Below are 19,124 nucleotides of genomic sequence, written 5' to 3' on the forward strand. Positions count from 1 at the left end.
AGTTAATATTTAATGATATCATTCTGTTGATCATGTAATCCAGTTCATCCATTGTTCTTATTTCAAGGTAGAACTAATCAGTATTGTCATATTAATCACTGTAATTTCATATTCAAAACATGCTGGGACTGTGTTACACCCACACATGTCATTCTGCTTGTCAAGAACGCAGGGTCTGAGTGTCTTATGTTCAATATACACTGTTTGGTTATGAATCCAGAGCTTGCTCCCATGTTTCGACACTGCTAACAGGGCCAGCTTTTTATGAAGCTAAGTAGCCCAGCTGGGAACTCAGATAACTGAGCTGGAATCATAGAATCCACATGTGCGTGTAATTTCCTGTGCTGCCCTGGAGCCTCCTCCCCATCCATGGTAAACAGTGAAAATTCCATAGGTCCTGATAGCATCACGCCCTCCAAAGCAGCGATACTGGAGCTTTTCCTGGGCAGAGGGAAATTCAGACTGAGGTAGGAATGGAGAGGCCAAGGGCATCAGGGATTCAGAGACAGACAGCTTGGAGAAACGGAGGCAAGGGCACATTCGCAGGGGTATCTTTCTGCACTTCCTGTCCTGGCCTCTCCATCTGTTTTTCTATATTATTGTCAGTATAGTTTTCTTCTTTTTCAGGGAAGTGTTGTTTTATTATTATTATTCTTATACTTGGGCCTCTGCTGTCCATATAAATTTTAGAATCGCATTGTTAATTGACACAAAAATAATTTGCTAGGATTTTGATGGAGTTTGTTCTACATCAAAGGATTGATTTGAAAACAATTTACATTTTAGAGTATGGATTCTTCCAATCCATTAACATGGCATTCCCACTCATTTAATTTCTTTTAATATTTTGTAGGATTTTCTTTGAAGTGCATATGGGTCCATGTCTGGCTGTGGGCTGTGGTGGTCTGGCCACCATCAGAGATAACTGCCCCTTCCCTGCTCAGATGCTGCTTTGGGTCTGGGCCTCCTCTGTGTCTCCTGGCTGAGTTCTCTGCTTGGTCGTGGCTGCACTTGTTCCACCATGTTGCTGCATTGTGAAGCAAGAGTTCTTGCTTGTGTGCTTGCTGGGCTCAGACCTAGGCACCTGCCATCCTCATTGTGTTCTCAATCCACCCTCCCCTCCCTGTCTTGGGAGCATCCAAGCATTGTGCATTCCTCACAATCAGAGTCTAAGCTTCCCAAAGCCTCCTGTTAGTCCCACGGGCCCTCCTATATGCCAAGGGCTTGTCGGCATTGTCAGACCTCGGGGCTGGGGCAATAGGTGGCTCACACTGCCCACTCCCACGGAGGATCTCTGCCTATGTAATCTGCCCTCTCCTCTGATCCCTCCCAGGAGCACAGGTCCCAACTTGATGATCGCTTTTCTTTCCTTCCTCCTCGATTCTGGGTGGTTCTTTCTTATAGAGTTGTTTGTACGGGAGTCTTTCTGCCAGTGTCCAGTTAGTTTTCAGTTTTAGTTTACTTGTTCCACATGTAAATGTATCTCTGGCATATTCATGGGGGAGATGAATTCTGTGTCCTCCTGCTCCACCTCGTGATCCAATTCCCTGTAGCAAGTAACTTCTGAATACAAGGAAAGAGTAAATATACTTAGCAAATAATAAAAGTGGAGCCTTTGAAGATGAATCCATAGATCCTAATAACCATGCAGTGTGCTCTCCAGAGACAGAATAACTGGAAAGGAAAATTAGATGCAATTATAGAGAAAAAAAATTCCTCCTTGGTCAATAACATTTTAATCACCAAGTGAGAATCAAATAAAAAGGAAATGATTACCTAATGGTAAATTAAGAATATATATAAATAGAAGAAAAGAGAAAAAACTAAACACTTCACAGAGTACTCTCCCCAATATTCTGTGATAATTTATGTGGGAAAAAAAATCTGAAAGAGAATGGATGTGTGTACATGTATAATCGAATCACTTTGTTGTACAGCAGAAATTATCTCAACCTTGAAAAACAACTATACTTCAATAATACATTGAAAAATAATTTAAACAATCCTAAACACTTCTGAAGAATAATTATCTGTCAGTGTACTGTATTGCATTGTATTAAAGGATCAATATATGAAATAGGTTCATCATTGGAAGTCCTAGTAAAAGAAAATGAAATTGCTCCAGGAAAATGATTTCTAATAGAAAATTATACACGTGGGAAAGGAACCATTCATGTTTGAGACCAAATTAATGCAATTTAAGAAATTAAAACTATCAAAATGTTTTATTTTATTAAAACCAATAGAATTATGTAATGGTATACTCCACCAAGAAAGAAAAACATGCTTTCATCCAAGAGATGAAAATATCTTTAGGGTAACAGGAGTAGGGTAGTTACAGATATGAATAATATTTATTCTTAAAACTAAAATAACATTTATAATAAAAAGAAAACCTTGGAGTTCCCATTGTGGCACAGTGGTTAACAAATCCGATTAGGAACCATGAGGTCGCCGGTTTGATCCCTGGCCTTGCTCAGTGGGTTAAGGATCCGGCACTGCCCTGAGCTGTGGTGTGGGTTGCAGACGCGGCTCAGATCCACGTTGTTGTGGTGTAGGCTGGTGGCTACAGCTCCGATTGGACCCCTAGCCTAGGAACCTCCATAATCCATGGGAGTGGCTCAAGAAAAGGCAAAAAGACAAAAAAAAAAGAAAGAAAGAAAGAAAGAAAACCTTACCATCGCAACATAGGACATGAGTCAACAGTCTCCTATTAAATAGTTCAGAACAAGTGGAAAAAGGAAAAAAAAGCAGTCTAAAAGATTTTCCTTATTAGGAATGAGGATCTAGATAGCAGCTCTTCCTAGATATTGCAAGAAAAGTCAAAATTAAATATGTGTGTTAAAGTATTAAGGGAAATCCATGACCAAAAGAATGTGCTTAATACTTATGAACTGTATTCTTGAAAGTAGTTGAGATGGTCAATTTTACACTATGTGTAATTTACCAAAATTATAAAAAAATAAAATGAGAAAGTATAAACTTTGAAATACCCTCAAATATATCTTGAGAGTAACCACACATAATACAAAAACACAGATAAATCCTCTTCAGAAGATGTCAAATATAATGAGAAATATAGGAAGACAACTATCAAATTCAATCTTGAAATATTTCACTTTGGTATTCAACAAACATAATTTAAAAATAGAAAAGCATACCTCATTTTAAAAATGAAGAATTGATATGAAAGAAAGTTATAAAGGATAGATATGAATATATGTGACAATGAGAAAATATGAATTTATTTCTGAAAAGTAACTTGAGATTTTATTTGTTTATTTATTTATTTTAGGGCAGCAGATATGGCATACAGAAGTTCTCAGGCTAGAGGTTTGAATCAGAGCTATGGTTTCCAGCCAACACCACAGCAATGCCAGATCTGAGCCATGTCTGGAACCTACATCACAGCTTGCATCAACACCAGATCCTTAACCCAATGAACAAGGCCAGGGATTGAACCCACATCCTCATGGATACCAGTCTCGTTCTTGACACATGGAGCCACAACGAGAACTCCAGTTTTCGTATATTTTTATTTTAATTCCTTCCGGTATTTTTCTGTTTTCCCTGCCAAGAATGTTGTAGACAAAGATATTTGATAAAAATGCATTGTGTGTCACAACTGATCATTGATTTTAAAAAGAAACTGCAAAGATTTATAATAAAAATTGTAGAATCATATAATCGTTTTGAGGAAGTCATTTTTTTATGGTAGTGAAACATGTTTTTAGACATCACAAAGTTTCACTGGTTAGAATTGATTTCAAATTATGATGGAATGCTCCAAGAAGGAATATGACATAGTTCCCCAAATGATGACACAAATTTATAATTATTGAGATTAAAAAAGTTTATTGAAAATTTTATTTATAAATTAGCTTGAGAAACAACTGGTATAGAAAGTTTCACATTTGTGAATCTACCAATTAATATGAATATTTTTACATAGGAGATTTCTGGAAAGGTATAACCTGAGATATTATGGGTGGGTATTATATTAAGTTTAAATTTTATATTTTTTAGTTTAATTTTGTAATAAATAGCAATGCAATTGAATTAATTAATTTATTATTACTTTTTTGGTCACATTGGGTCCTATGGAAGCTCCCAGGCCAGGAATCCAATCCGAACCAGAGTGGTGACCTGTGCCACATCTGTAGCAATGCTGGATCCTTAACCTACCATGCCACAGTGGGAACTCCATAAATAACAATTTTAAACAATAAAAAGAAATTACTTTACTCTTTATAATAAACAGCAATTAATAGATATTGCAAGAAAAAATAAGTGTGTTAAAGATGAAGGGTAATACACAAAAATAGGAATGTACTTAGTACTACTGAACTGTACCTTTAAATTGATAGAGATGGTAAATTTTATGTTATATGTAAATTACCAAAATTATAAAAAACAAAAGGAGAAAGTATAAACAACCCCAAAATTATACATTATGGGTAACCACAAATAAAATTTTGTGTCTACTTTATAATAACTAGCAATTACTTAAGGTAAAAATGGAGAAAGAGGAAATTATTCTGTTAGCAGCTATTAGTAACGGTAGATGTCTTTAAACAAGAGGAAGGGAATGTAGACTTATTCTTTGTCATCTTATTTTCATTTTGTGTGAATGTCCTGTGTTGAATGTCATTGTGGAATCTTCAGCTCTCTGAAGACACTGTCCCCATGGCTACGTGTTTCACGATCTTTGCCAAATGATTGCTCAAAAGATTCATAAATGACTTTAAAACCTAATTCACCTAGGATTCATGTTTATCACTTGGATTCATGTTTGGCACATAAAACAAACATCAGTCTTCTTACCGTCAGAAATTCTCATTTTTGTTTAGGAAGGTTCAGTTATCATGTCTCTCCAAACAGAAACGAGTTCTTGATATTCCTTCAGACCTTGGAGCAGCAATTACAAATACCTTGGTAGGAAAAGTTTGGCCAAAAGGTAGAACCAAAAGGATCTGATATATCATTGGCATCCCCGAGCTGCCTGTGAGGTGAGGATGGGTTAATAAGTAAGATTGACCCCCTAGAAGTCCATGTCCAAGCCTGTGAAAACGTATTCCTCATTCTTCTAACTCTCAGAAATAAATAACCAATTGAAACCATTATGTCTGTGGTCTTTGAGAGACTTAGAAAATTATATTTCTTTTCTTTTCTTATTTTTTGTATGGCTTCTCCTGTGGCATGTGGAAGTTCCCAGGCTAGGGAATAAATCCAAGCCACAGCTGCGACCTCTGCTATAGCTGTGGCAATGTCAGATGCTTTAACCCACTGTGCTGTTCCAGGGATGGAACCCACACCTTTGTAGCAACTCTAGTTGCCGCAGTCAGATCCTCAAACCATTGTGCCTCCGCAGGAACTCTGAAAATTATTATTTCCTAAAAACAGTTTGATATTTATTACCAAAATTAGTGATGTGAATAGTTAATTGAATTTTGATTATAAGAAACAATTCATAATATTGAATTGATTGTGGAAACTGATAAGGCTGGGTTTATGCGTTAATAAATAGCAGACAACCTAAAAACAGGTGCAGTGAAGGACTTCTAGAAGCAGCCTTGAATTGGAAATTATCTGCTGTTATGATTAATATCCATACCTTTTTAAAATGTTCAGTACTCTAAAAGGCAAGAGGAGTAAGATACAGCAGTCAAATAATTGTGTCAACTTAATTTTTAAGATATTTAACAGCAGGGACAAGGCCTGAAGTTTCCGGAGTTGCATATTTTTGGAAGTCTCAAGCCTGAAGCAAAGAGAAGTAGGTGGGCTGTATATGCAATCTTCTTCTATATTTGAGTCCATTATTCTGTTTTATTACTGTCATTATTTAATCTATTGTTAATATTTGTTCAGTTTATTGTTATATGCATGATGTGCACATACTTGGGAGAGCCGGAGCTCATCCTAAATCACATTTTAAAACAAAGTCCATCCACCGTCTCTTTAATGGAGCCTGTCCACTCTGGGAGATTCATTATGGGAAATGGGCATATGAGTATCCCCTACTTCTGCAGGAAAGGAATATTTTATAGCAATCAACTAACACCCTCACACAGTCGGTTATTTGGAGTTTCTAAAGAAATTGCGGGGTTTTTTTAAATTATTTTAGTGTTTTTTATTTTTTCCATTATAGATACTTTACAGTATTCGCTCAATTTTTTTTTTTAATTTTTACGTGGAATGTGGTTCACTTTTGATGGAGCAGGATAATGTGAGAAAAGAGAATGTATACATGTATCTGTCAATTTTTTAAAAACTTTATTGATAGCCTTGAACAATAAGTGAAGACATTTGAGCAGTTGTTAGTGTATTGAGTTGGTGCTGGCTGAACACCCACCACAGAGCAGTTGTTGGTTCAAATCTAGAATTCAAGATTCCTCATTTTCTGGTGTTAATATGTTTCTGACAGGCATATTGAGGGAAATGAATAGAAGCCATACAAGGAAAGTTATTTCTCTGAGAAACACCGTGATAAGTCAGTTAACACTTTTTGACCTCAATGCAGACGTATATATGAGCTAGGTTGTATTGTGATTTAAGGGCCTCTTAGAACATTTCCTCCACCGAATATAAAAGCCAACAAGAATCCCTGGAATTATAGGCAGGGATATGGCAAAGGTAAGAGGTGTCAGAGTTTTAAAATTGAGTCTGTGTATTAAACAATATAAATTGTTTAACCACTTATTAGATCTGAGGGTAAAGTGAAATACAGAATTAATTCTATATCTCAGACTTCTTCAGTTCATGGTTATTGTATTAAATGAGATTAATATCCTATTTCCACTAATTTTTTTGCATCCTCTCTTGAGCATAGGGTTGTGACAAAACACATAGAAAGGTCTTAATGTGGTTTGGGAGATTTGGAGACTCCTCTGAAGAATCCCAACAGAAAACAGAGGAACAAGTCCCTGAATGCTGGGTATGAGTCAGAATGAGCAGGGGGAGTGAGATACAAATGGTTAGATGACAATACTTTCCAGACAGGTAGTCCATGTAAGATGACTGCAATACCTGACTTTCCCTATGGTGTGCTTTTAGACCTACTCTCCATAACTTCAAGACCAACCGACCAACCAGCCAACCAACTGACCATGTTTGAATCAGGGAAACAACAAAATTAAGTAAAAGTACCTGTAGTGTCAACCAAGTTTCAAGATACAGTTACACTAAGACAATGATAGCTTGTTCTCAGTTGTTAATGTAGGGCAATCAGTGTTGGCTTTGGTTTTAGTATAGTCAACAAGGAGTATGGCAGGAGTTATGGCAAGAGGAGCAGTTGATGAGGCATTCCATTGTGAACATGTTCACTTAGAGAGACGGTGAAATCAGCAGGTGAAGATGTTTAACATTTAAAGAGATCACATCAGGGAGTTCCCATCATGGCACAGGGGAAACAAATCCGACTAGGAATCATGAGGTTGCAGGTTTGGTCCTTGGCCTCACTCAGTGCGTTAAGGATCCAGCATTGCCATGAGCTGTGGTGTAGGTCACAGACATGGTTCGGATGCCATGTTGCTGTAGCTGTGGCTGTGGCATAGGCTGGCAGCTGCAGCTCTGATTCAACCCCTGGCCTGAGAACCTCCATATGCTGCAGGTGCAGCCCTGAAAAGACAAAATAAATAAATAAATAAAGAGATCACATCAAAGATGCAATGGTTAGGAGTTTTCACTGTGGTGCAGTGGGTTAAGAACCTGAATGCAGAGGTTCAGGTTGCTGTGGAGGTACAGGTTTAATCCCTCCCCCAGGATCTTCCATGTGCTGCGAGTGTGGCCATAAAAAAAAAAAAGATTTGATGTTTAAAAATTATCAAATTTTAAATGATAAATGGAAGTCATGGGATTTAATTAATTTCCAGGGAAAACATATAGATAAAGCTGAATAGGGGAAGAGATAATTTTCCATGGGAAACCAGATGGGCAAAACAACAACCAGGAGTGTGGATACGGTGCAAACAAAGTATCTGGAACAATATAAGTAGGAGGAGTGATTGATAGCACCAAATGCAACAACAGGTGTAAATAAAATGACTCTACTTCCTTGAAACCTAAAGAAAGAACAGTTAAACTTGCCAAGTGTGGTTTAAGTGGAGTAGTGAGTTCAGAAAACATACCATAAGCAGTTGAGGAACAGGTTGGAAGTCTGGAATTAAAGAAAATTATTAAAACTTAAGGATAGAAGTGAGATTGAATAATGTCGTTAATACTTGTAGAGCTGATTATAACATCAGCGACTTGATAACAAGGGTTCTTGAGTGTTTCAGGCAAATATCAGATTGAATTGAAAACATTAAGAATAGTATCCTTGAGCTTTGCATTGAACATCTTTTAATTTGGCGAATTTGGTATGAGTCAAAATACTCCCTGTGTTGTGCACCAAGGTGGACAATCAGTGACAATCAGACAAAGACATAAAGAATTCGAGGAAGTCATGGGAAATATTTAGGAAAGGAATTTCTTAATACAGGAATTATCCTTTGTAGATAAATATGGGCTTGATCATGGCAGTGGAATAGAATCTTCAATTGCTTTGTCAAATGAATGTAGAAACCCTTATGAGTTTTCAATTTATCCAGGAAAAAAGAAGCCAACAACAATCCCTGGAAATTGGGTCAGGGATTTGGCAAAATGAAGATGTATCAGAGAATGTAGATAATTAAAACTGGGTAAAATCTGAGTTAGTGATAAGGCGAAAATTCTTTGAAAAAAGATACCCTAAAGTTTGTGATATCATTGTTCCTGGGTGACAAGTATAATATGGAAAAAAAAAAACTATTCCAAAATATAAATTAAAAGAATGGCATTCCTTAAAAAAAATTTCAGGGAAATTTATACTTTACTTGGAATATATCATTTAAAGATGCTCTAAAAATTAAATATATTTTCAAATACAGGTTATGACTGTTTAGTAGACTGTGAAATCATTTTGATGATATTTATATTTATTAATTTTAAATTGAAATATAGTTGACTTACAATATTATATTAGTTTCAGGCGTATGGCATAGTGACTCAATATTTTTATGGATTGTATAGAAAACATCCCAGAGCAGAGTGTCTAATTTTCTTGAAATTTTGGTTTCAGACACATGTAAGAATATATTTGTGTGTGTGTGTGTGCATGTACGCTGGACTGTCGTATAAAATGTCTATCGTATTGTATGTTGTGGTCAAAAAATGTTTGAAAGCCAAGTTTCCAACCTATCAAATGACATATCAACAGAGCTGACTGACAACATCAATTACTTTAAACTATCAAATAAAAAAATGCATGTAAAATACATTACCCTGCTTTCCTAAACAAAAGTCATTCTAAACATTTTTCTCACCCTCTTCTCAGATCTTACCTTCTTCAGTTTTACATGCAGATTGCGCAGAACTCGGGACCCAGCAATGAGAAACCACACGTCACTAACCCGTTTCATTCTCCTAGGATTGACAGATGACCCGCACATGCAGATTTTGATTTTTCTATTTCTCCTTCTCACCTACATGTTGAGTCTAACTGGCAACCTGATCATCCTCCTCCTCGTATTAGTGGATTCTCATCTCAAAACTGCCATGTACTTTTTTCTCCAAAATTTTTCCTTCTTAGAAATCTCCTTCTGCCTGCATTCCTAGATGCTTGTACAGTATATCAACAGGTGACAGGGCCATTACCTATAACGCGTGTGCATGCCAACTATTTTTCACAGACGTGTTTGCAGTAACAGAATTTTTTCTCTTGGCCGCCATGTCTTTTGACCGCTACGTGGCCATCTGCAAACCCCTGCATTACGTGACCATCATGAACCACAGGGTCTGCCGAAGGATCGTCTTCTGCTGTCGGATGGCCACCTTGTTGATCATCTCCCCACCGTTTAGCTTCGGACTGGCCCTGGACTTCTGTGACTCTAATGTCATTGACCACTTTGTCTGTGATGTTAATCCACTCCTGAAGATCGCCTGCTCAGAGACAAGGTTCATTGAACAGATGACTCTTGCTGGCTCTGTGCTGATCTTTATCCTGACGCTCGTGTGTGTGGTTTTGTCCTACGTGTATATCATCAGAACAATTCTAGGATTCCCCTCTGCCCAGCAAAGGACAAAAGCCTTTTCTACCTGTTCTTCCCACATGATTGTGGTTTCCATCACCTACGGCAGCTGCATCTTTGTCTACATCAAACCTTCAGCAAAAGATGAAACGACCCTTAATAAGGGAGTGACGATACTCGCTACTTCCATTTCCCCCATGTTAAACCCATTTATTTATACTCTGAGGAACAAACAAGTGAAACAAGCCTTTAACGACTCAGTCCAAAGAATTATATCACTCTCAAAGAACTAGGGGAATGTTGAAGTCAGGATCCCTAAGAAGTTTTCTTGTGTGTCTCTCCTATCGTGTCTCTCTCTGAACTAGATTTTGTCTTCCGTTCTATATTGATTTTGATCAGGTCACTCCTGTTGTCCTCTTATAAACCAAACTCTTTCAGGATTATAACCTTTATACAAAAGAAAAAAACAGTTGTTTCAGGAAATCTAAGGATGACCCCACTCTCAACTTTTCCTGCACATCATTTTTCAAAAAAAAAAAAAAAAAAACCAAAAAAACCCAAAAAACTTAGTGAATTATCTTTCCTTACAGAGAGAAATAATATTAAGAAGAAAGAGTACTTTTAATATTAAAAAGAAACTAAGTGTGACAAGGAAAATAGTTATAAAAATCCCAAAACGTATTTTAAAATTAGGAATAAGTATAAAGATTTAGGATTTCAAAACAGCATTTACTACTGAGGAAACTTTAGAATCACAATTTACATATTTATTGAATGGATCCAATTCAATACAAAAGTTATTCAAAAGTTATTAACAGGATATGTATTAAAATAAATAATCAGCAAATCAGATATACAGGATGGAGAAAAAATATTACAGTATAAATACTAATATCAATGACATTCTCTTTTTTAAAAAAATTGAAGGGCACTTGGTTTATGATGTTTCAGGTGTACGTGTATGTCATTCAGTTATAATATGTACAGATATATCTATTCTTTTTCAAGTTCTTTTCCACTATAGGTTAATACAACATACTGAATATAGTTCCCTGTGCTATACAGTAGGTACTTATTTTTTTAATCTATTTTATATGTAGTAGTGTGTATCTGTTAATCCCAAATTACTAATTTATCCCTCCCTCCTTTCCCACTTTGGTAACCATAAGTTTGTTTTCTATGTGTGTGGGTCTATTTCTGTTTTGTAAATGAGTTCTTTTGTATCATTTTTTTAGATTCCACATATAAGTGATTTCATGATATTTGTCTGATTTATTTCACTTAGTATGATAATCTCTAGGTCCATCAATGTTGCTGCAAATGGCATATTTGCATTCTTTTTTATGGATAAGTAATATTCCATTACATATGTGTATCACACCTTCTTTATCCATACATCTGTCAATGGACATTTAGGTTGTTTCCATGTCTTGGCTATTGTGAATAGTGCTGCAATGAATATTGGGTTGCATATATCCTTTTGAATTAGAGTTTTCCTGTTTTTGATATATATGGCCAGAAGTGGGATTGCTGGCTCATATGGTAGCTCTATATTTAGTTGTTTAAGGAATGTCTGTACTGTTTTCCACAGTGCCTATACCAATTTGCATTCCCACCAAGTGTGTAGGAGGGTTCCCTTTTCTCCATACCCTCTGTAACATTTATTTTTTGTAGACTTCTTTTCATGATTGCCATTTTGACTAGTGTGAGGTAACACCTCATTCCAGTTTTGATTTGTATTTCTCTAGTAATTAGTGATATTAAGCATCTTTTCATGTGCCTGTTGATCATCTGTATCTTCTTTGGAGAAAAGTCTATTTAGATCTTCTGCCTCTTATTCAATTTTTTTTTTTTGAGCTGTATAGGCTCTTTGTACCTTTTGGAAATTAATTCCTTGTTGGTTTTATCATTTGCAAATATGAAATGATTTCCTTCTTGAAAATGAAAACTATAGTCATTTCAAATTTTCACCCAGTGATAGCTCTCAAAGAAATATCAGCACTTAATCACTTGTTAAATTCTTCACCAACTTGAACTTCTATAGGCCAGCATATTTAAACTGCCTTTGATCATTGCTCTCTTACGTGAGCCTCCTGATCATACCATGGCCCTGGTAGGCAGGAATTTTCCACTTATTTCAAACACCCAATCTCAGGGTCCTCCAGTTTAAATGACATTCCACAGGGACTCTCTTGCTGTCCTTGTCTTAATCCTCTTCTACCAACACTACCAGAAAGCCTGGATTAATCCTACTCATCCACATTTGTGTTATTGCTTATCTGCTGCTCTCATATCACTTAATTTCATGGTTGCTTACTTATCATTATTCTACTTTAATATAGTAAATAGCTTGGAGAAGTCTATCTTATATGCCAAGTTCTAGGATGTTTTATGCTTGACATTCAGACAAATATTAGTTATATAATAGATAATCTTTTGACATGAAGTTTGATAATTTTAAATTTTTTGTATTAAAGTACAGCTGATTCACAATGTTCTGTCACTTTTTGCTGTATAACAAAGTGACCCAATCATACAAAAATATGATGTTTGATGCTTCTGATAATGCAAATGAGAATTTTTATATGAAGATAAAAAATAAAAAAGTTAATGCATGACATTAATCTGTGAACAAAAGAAGAAAGGAAGGCATGGGAATAGTATCTGTCCTGTTAAAATGTTTATTTTTAAATTTCCTTAAATTTAAATTGAAACAGATTAAAAGCCAAAAGTTATGAAAAATTCATAATAATAATTAACCTGAAAATTACCCTAAAAGTGATTTATAGTCATAAAAGTCCATTAAAAAAGTGTAGAGAAATAAAAGTTTAGAAAAATGAACTATTGCTAACAAGTAGCATAAGTAGGATCCAAGATTCATTTTATTGATTTTGAAAGGAACAGTTTGTTAAACTAAATGTATGTGCTTCTCCAGAAACATCAAGAGGATTTCCAGGAACAGCCCAAGAAATACCTCCTTGTACCACAGTTCCTGTTGTGGCTCATCAGGTTGAGAATCCGACCAGTATCCACGAGGATGTAGGTTCTATCCCTGGCCTCGCTCAGTAGGTTTAGTGGCAAGCTGTAGCTTAGGTTGCAGATGTGGCTCAAGTCCTGCATTTCTGTGGCTGTGGCATAGGCCAGCAGCTGCCACTCTGATTTGACCCCTAGCCTGGGAACTTCCAATTGCCACAGATGTGCCCTGAAAAAACAAAAACAAAACCAAAAACCCCATCTAGTCCTAAAATTAAGCAAGCTGCATATCATAAAGCAACTACAAAGATAAAATTAAAATGTAATGCCTTTATACATATATTATTAATACTATGATAATAAATGGTATTAATTATAATTGAATAATATACAATAAAACTGTGATTATGTTAAAAAAATAAGATTACCAATACTCAGAATTAAAGAGCAAGTGAAAGTGAAAAATAAAGTAAAAAAATAAAATAGGAAAAAAGGTAAAAATGGCCTTGTAATTTGGACCTTCAAGCTCACTGAGAAAAGTCTGCCTTCAGGCACTTTTTTTGGTGCTAATCGTCTGTTCTCCTATGACACAGATGTCTACTGTGAGTCCATCAAGACACTAGAAAGCCCTCCAGGAATTTCTCACAATCTTAACAGTGCTTGAGGGCAGCCTTCCAAGTACAGTCCCCATCTAACCAAAAATATTCGGTGGCATTCCAGATTTCAACCAGAAAGAAAGCATGTGGCAGGTATCCTAACCTTGTGCTTATGGCTGTAGTTTAATTTCAGATTTCTAAAATATTTAGCTTCTCTGATTTTTTTTTCCCCCTTAGGGCTGCACGTGCAACATATGGAAGTTTCCAGGCTAGTGTGCAAATCAGAATGTCTGCTTCTGGCCAACACCACAGCCACAGCAACACTAGATCCAGGCCACATCTGAGATCTGCACTACATATCATGGCAACACTGGATCCTTTAACCCATTGAGTGAGGCCAGGGATTGAGCACATATTCTCATGGATACTTGTTGGATTCTTAACCCACTGAGCCACAGTGGGAAATCCTCTGACTTCTTTAACGAAAGGGGCAAAATCATTTTTCACACAAGCCTGCCTTATCCTCGGTGCTCACAGCTTGGTCAAATATGTAAATCGTATCCATTAGTTTTCTAAAGGATAACAAGGCTGTTGATTGGTATTATTTAATTACACATTCCTCAATATGAGTTCAGAACAAATTGAGAACTAGGCACAGGAGTCAAATAAGTCTAAATAGTTGTTTCATTCTTGATTAATGTAGATCGAAGAATATGGTTAAGATGAGAGTTTTCTTAAACTGGCCAAATTTACCGGCCGTGTTAGGAACCAGATACTCAGCCCTAGAGACGAATCAGTGCAGATGGAGGGAAGAAGACAGTGTGCCTGTTCACAGGGCACCAGCCATGAGCAGTGATGTTATCTCAGTCTCGACTAGCAGGTACATTTGCTAGAAAATTATTCAGTCATCCAAATTTTTAAGCCATTTTCAAATGTCATTTTTAAACATTCACAGCAGGAGACCAGATGTAATGAACATACAGGTACACATTTTCCAGGTTCCATAATGATTAATTTATTAAAATTATTGTTCTCTATCAAGCTCTGCTCTTTTATTTTTGAGTATCATTTTACCTTATAGCATTCATTTTATTTCACCCACAAGTTTATCAGTAAGTGTATCAAACCGAAAAGAAAATTGTCTTTTACCCACCACCATCAAGCCATTGTCCCACATATCAATATTATCAACAAATTGTAATAGACTCTCCTATTCAGAGTGTCTTCATATTTCTCTGGTTTACATAAAGATTCTTTGTTTTCTGTTTCTGTTTGTTCACTTAGTTGTTTGGATCAAATGCAAACGAAGTTCACATCACCTTTGGTTTCTACGTTAATTACAACATTTTTATTCTTCAGGGAAGAGGTAAGGATTTTGTGACTGCCATCTGGCTGATTTCCTGTTTAAATTCTTACCACTTCTCCTGGCCCAACTTTGAATTGGATTACTGTATGTTCACATCCTTTCAATCATTAATTCCTGAGCCAGGCTTCTGTGACTCAGGGGATACCTGGAAGATTACAGCTTTTCTACAAATCAGAGGCAGGCAGAGGACATGGGGGAGGGATCCCCTGAGTCTCCTGCTCAGTTATATATATAGTGTCTATATCACATTTTACTTTGCAGAATCAACAACTGTTTGACTGCAAATACAGAGTGATCTTGGACTCAATACTAGAGTATACATACTTCCTCGTATCTTGCATAATAACACTGCCCTCACTGTTACTGTATCTGTTTAGTTGACAGTCCAACATGCAGGTTTACTTGCTACAAAGTGTGAATTTGTCCTAACCTTCCTAGTTTTAAACAGAGACCTTGGACAGCTATTTTTAAAAATCAAATTGTGTCTTAATCTCTAGCATCTTTCAATTCTAGTCTCATGACAATTCTAGGCATCTTTCTCTAGTCTCATGATTTTAGTAATCAATCTTGGAATAATTTTAGGCATTAGCTAAGTATGTTGACTATTTTTTCTCAGAATAACCAGATAGAAAAACACTGTTGACTGAAAAAAAAAAAGCCACAACCTAAAAGTTGAGATTTATGCTTTATTTGGTGGCCTTACTAAGGACTATAAAGTCAGGATGCAGGCTCTCAGATAGCTCTAAGGAACTGTCCAAATAGGTAAGGGAGGAGCCAGTATTTTTTTGCTGGAAAATAGAAAAAAAGACATGTAGTTTTTTGTTCAGTAATCAAAAACTAACTGCTAGTTGCAACAGCAGACATCTCAAGTTACTGATTTTAGTGCTTTTCTATATGTGGGAAGATGCAAGAATCTGGGCTTATTTAGCCTATTCCATTGACATGCATCTTTATCATATGGGGGGGCTGCAATGGCTGATGGCTTGATGACTGCAACATCTTTTGTTTACTTAAATGGCAGGTGGCATTCTTTGTCCACAGCCTTCAAATTTAAAGCTTTAATTTTGACAGGCATTTTATATGTTAAATCTGTAGATTCTTGAGAAATATTTTGCATCTTATCTTTATTATTGACTAAAATATAGAGTTATAGTGTGAAATATTTTTTCAAACTCATCATCATATGTACATTCATTTTTGTTCTATTAATAGAGCCAAATCTGTTAAATTTCACATAATAAGGTTTCCAGCATATTGAATTGAATAAATCTGGGAAACATTTTTTCCCTATTCTCAGATACTCCTATAAACCAATTCAAAATTCCAAAGAAATACAGAGGAGAAAGATTATATTATAACAGCACATAATAAGGGTGAAAATGTAAGTTGGTATATATATGGCAAGCCAGTTCTCAGCTGGATTTTAGAGAAAATTCAAAAACTTATCTCTGTCAGAGACTTGGATTGACTTCTGGCATTCATTTGAATGTTCCTTCAATGAGTTGCAAAACTCACTGTTTGTCTTATGGAATTTGAACTCAAGTATTTACACTTTTTTTTATATAAGGTATAGCAATAGTTTACTTTAAAATCAACTTGGTTAATAGAAAGAAAAAAATTCTACTGACTTCACTGACCTTGCTGAGATTTAGCCTGTATTGCGATCATTACCAGTGACATCACCACGTGCTCAGCGAACTAGACTAGACTATTAAAGTGCAATTTAGTATTATATGGGAGAATAAGTATTACATTCTAAATAGGAATGTTTTAGATAGAGAAAATAGCTTTATTCAACCGGAAAGATTCTGTGGAAGAAGCAAAACATACTTTAGGCTTTGAAGTAAGGCAATGAAGTAATTTCTTACATTGTAATTCAACTCACAGGCATCTATAGACGATATCTGTTTAATAAATTAAAAAAACTTAGAATTTTAATTAAAATATTTTCATTTGTGGTCATATAGAATTTTATTACTTTTTTTCTTATCACATAAACAAGGACTGTAATTTATTGTCTCACTGAATAAAAAAGTATTTCGTAAACTAAATTATTATAAACTATATCTCCAAATTCTTAATTTGTACAATCTGCTAACACATTAAAAATAAACGCAAAACATTTTCAGAGCATAATGTTATGTGTAATATAACTGAACTTTTTTTTTACTATATAATTGATTTTGTGGTTTCTGTCAAATGGTCATGTTTTTTCCTAAAAATATGATTCCGCATACAAACATTCTGTTTACATGCCAAGTTCCAAAAAGTTATCCAACTATTTGCATAGAAAAGTCTCATAAACTTTTATATTTAGATTTGTTCTCTTGTTGTTGTGGTCTCTAAGTTAGATTGAAGAAAACCAGAATAATTTTTTTTTTGTCCTGGTTCTGTCTGTTCATAAGGTGACAGCTATTGCAACGCAAATGATGTTCCCAACGATTTTTCAGTGAAAAGTCATCATTTCAGGTGCTATGCATTTAGTTCCGTGTACATCTTTCTGCTTGGACTATACAGCTATGGAAATGAGGCTGCTTCTGTTCAGTAGAATCCTTTGGAAAATTGTGATCAGAGTCTAGATTTGGAAATCAAACCTCTTAAAGCATTTTTAAAATGGCATCTAACACACAAGCTCATATAGAGCCTTATTGAAAACATTTGTATCACACAAATTTTAGATTATATGATAATTTTATTATTATATAATTTTATGTTAGATTTTATTATGCTAATAAATCTAAAAATATGTGCAGAAGATGACATTCTAAAACACCATTAAAGGGGGAACATTTTAATTCATTTTTTTCCTTCATACTTTTTAGAATTTTCTCATTTGTTTGAACCAAATAAACATTTTTCGACCATGTCCTTAAAGGCCTGTTTCACTTGCTGGTTCCTTAGGGTATAAATGAAGGGATTCAATAGAGGGGCAACGGAGGTGTGGAGCACAGCTACCCCTTTGCTTAGAGTCACTCTGTCATTTGCTGATGGTTTTATGTACATGAAGATGCAGCTTCCATAAGAAATGGAAACTACAATCATGTGGGAAGAACAGGTAGAAAAGGCTTTGGTCCTCTGCTGAGCAGAAGGGAATTTGAGAATTGTCTTGATGATAGAGCCATAGGAGAGAATCACTAATGTCAATGTGACCATCAGTGTCACCACAGCCAGGAGAAAAGACATGAGCTCTAGGAAATGTGTATCTGAACAAGAGATCTGTAGGATGGGAGAAGAGTCACAAATAAAATGATCAATGACATTTGAATCACAGAATTCCAACTTGAGGACCAAGATCACTGGAGGAAAGATGATCAGGAATCCAGTTGCCCAGGAGCTGAGTACAAGTTGGTAGCAAACTTTGTTGCTCATAATAGTGGTATAATGTAGAGGTTTACATATAGCTGCATAACGGTCATAGGACATGGCAGCCAGGAGGTAAAATTCAGTTACTCCCAAAAAGAAATAGAAAAATAACTGAGCCATACAACTCATATAGGAAATAGTCCGATCCTTTGTCACAAGGCTCTTTAGGAACTTTGGAATACAAGCAGTTGTGAATGAGATTTCTAAAAAGGAGAAATTGCGTAGGAAGAAGTACATTGGTGTCTTAAGGTGGGAATCCAGCAGAGTGAGAATAATGATGGTTAAATTTCCAGTCACACTCAACATGTAGGTAACAGACAGAGAGAGAAAAATTACAATCTGCCCCACAGGGTCATCAGTCAGACCCAAAAGGACGAACTCTGTCTGCACTGAATGATTCCTCATTTCTCACTTATGGTCTAAAGTAGACAAAAGAGTTTAAAAAAATAATGGTCAGTATTAGCTGTTAGAATCAATCAGAAAGAACGAAAAAGACAAGAGAGAGGCTAACATTCATTGATCACCGACAATGTGCTAGGAACTGTTTGGAGATGTACATGAAGTTTCTTATTAATATCTCCAAAGACTCTCTTCGAATAGAGTATTACCAGCCCCACCTTTTGGAGAAGAAAACTGAGGCTCAGATTAAAGACTTTGTTTGGGGTATTATATCTAAGTGCCAGCATTCTATCAGAAAGCTGGTGAATCTTTAAACATAAATACCCATGACACAACCGATATAATCCATTTGAATCCCGTGGGTGAGAGTTCTAGGCATTT

At 35.8% G+C, this 19,124-nt stretch overlaps 2 protein-coding genes across 2 annotated transcripts; one reads left to right on the top strand and one right to left on the bottom strand.

The window, feature by feature from the left end:
- Window positions 1-9,405: 9,405 nt before the first annotated feature.
- On the top strand, window positions 9,406-10,339 carry LOC125131552 (olfactory receptor 6C2-like). Its single transcript, XM_047788303.1, is given in 2 exon segments — window positions 9,406-9,617; window positions 9,619-10,339. Coding segments are annotated over 2 exon segments (933 nt in total).
- A 7,471-nt stretch (window positions 10,340-17,810) lies between these two features.
- Window positions 17,811-18,749, bottom strand: LOC125131686 (olfactory receptor 6C75-like). The gene has a single exon (XM_047788456.1). The coding sequence runs from the start codon at window positions 18,747-18,749 to the stop codon at window positions 17,811-17,813; it is 939 nt and encodes a 312-aa protein (XP_047644412.1).
- Between the last annotated feature and the right edge of the window lie 375 nt (window positions 18,750-19,124).

This window comes from Phacochoerus africanus, chromosome 7 (genome assembly GCF_016906955.1).
Source record: "Phacochoerus africanus isolate WHEZ1 chromosome 7, ROS_Pafr_v1, whole genome shotgun sequence".
Classification (NCBI taxonomy): Eukaryota; Metazoa; Chordata; class Mammalia; order Artiodactyla; family Suidae; genus Phacochoerus; species Phacochoerus africanus.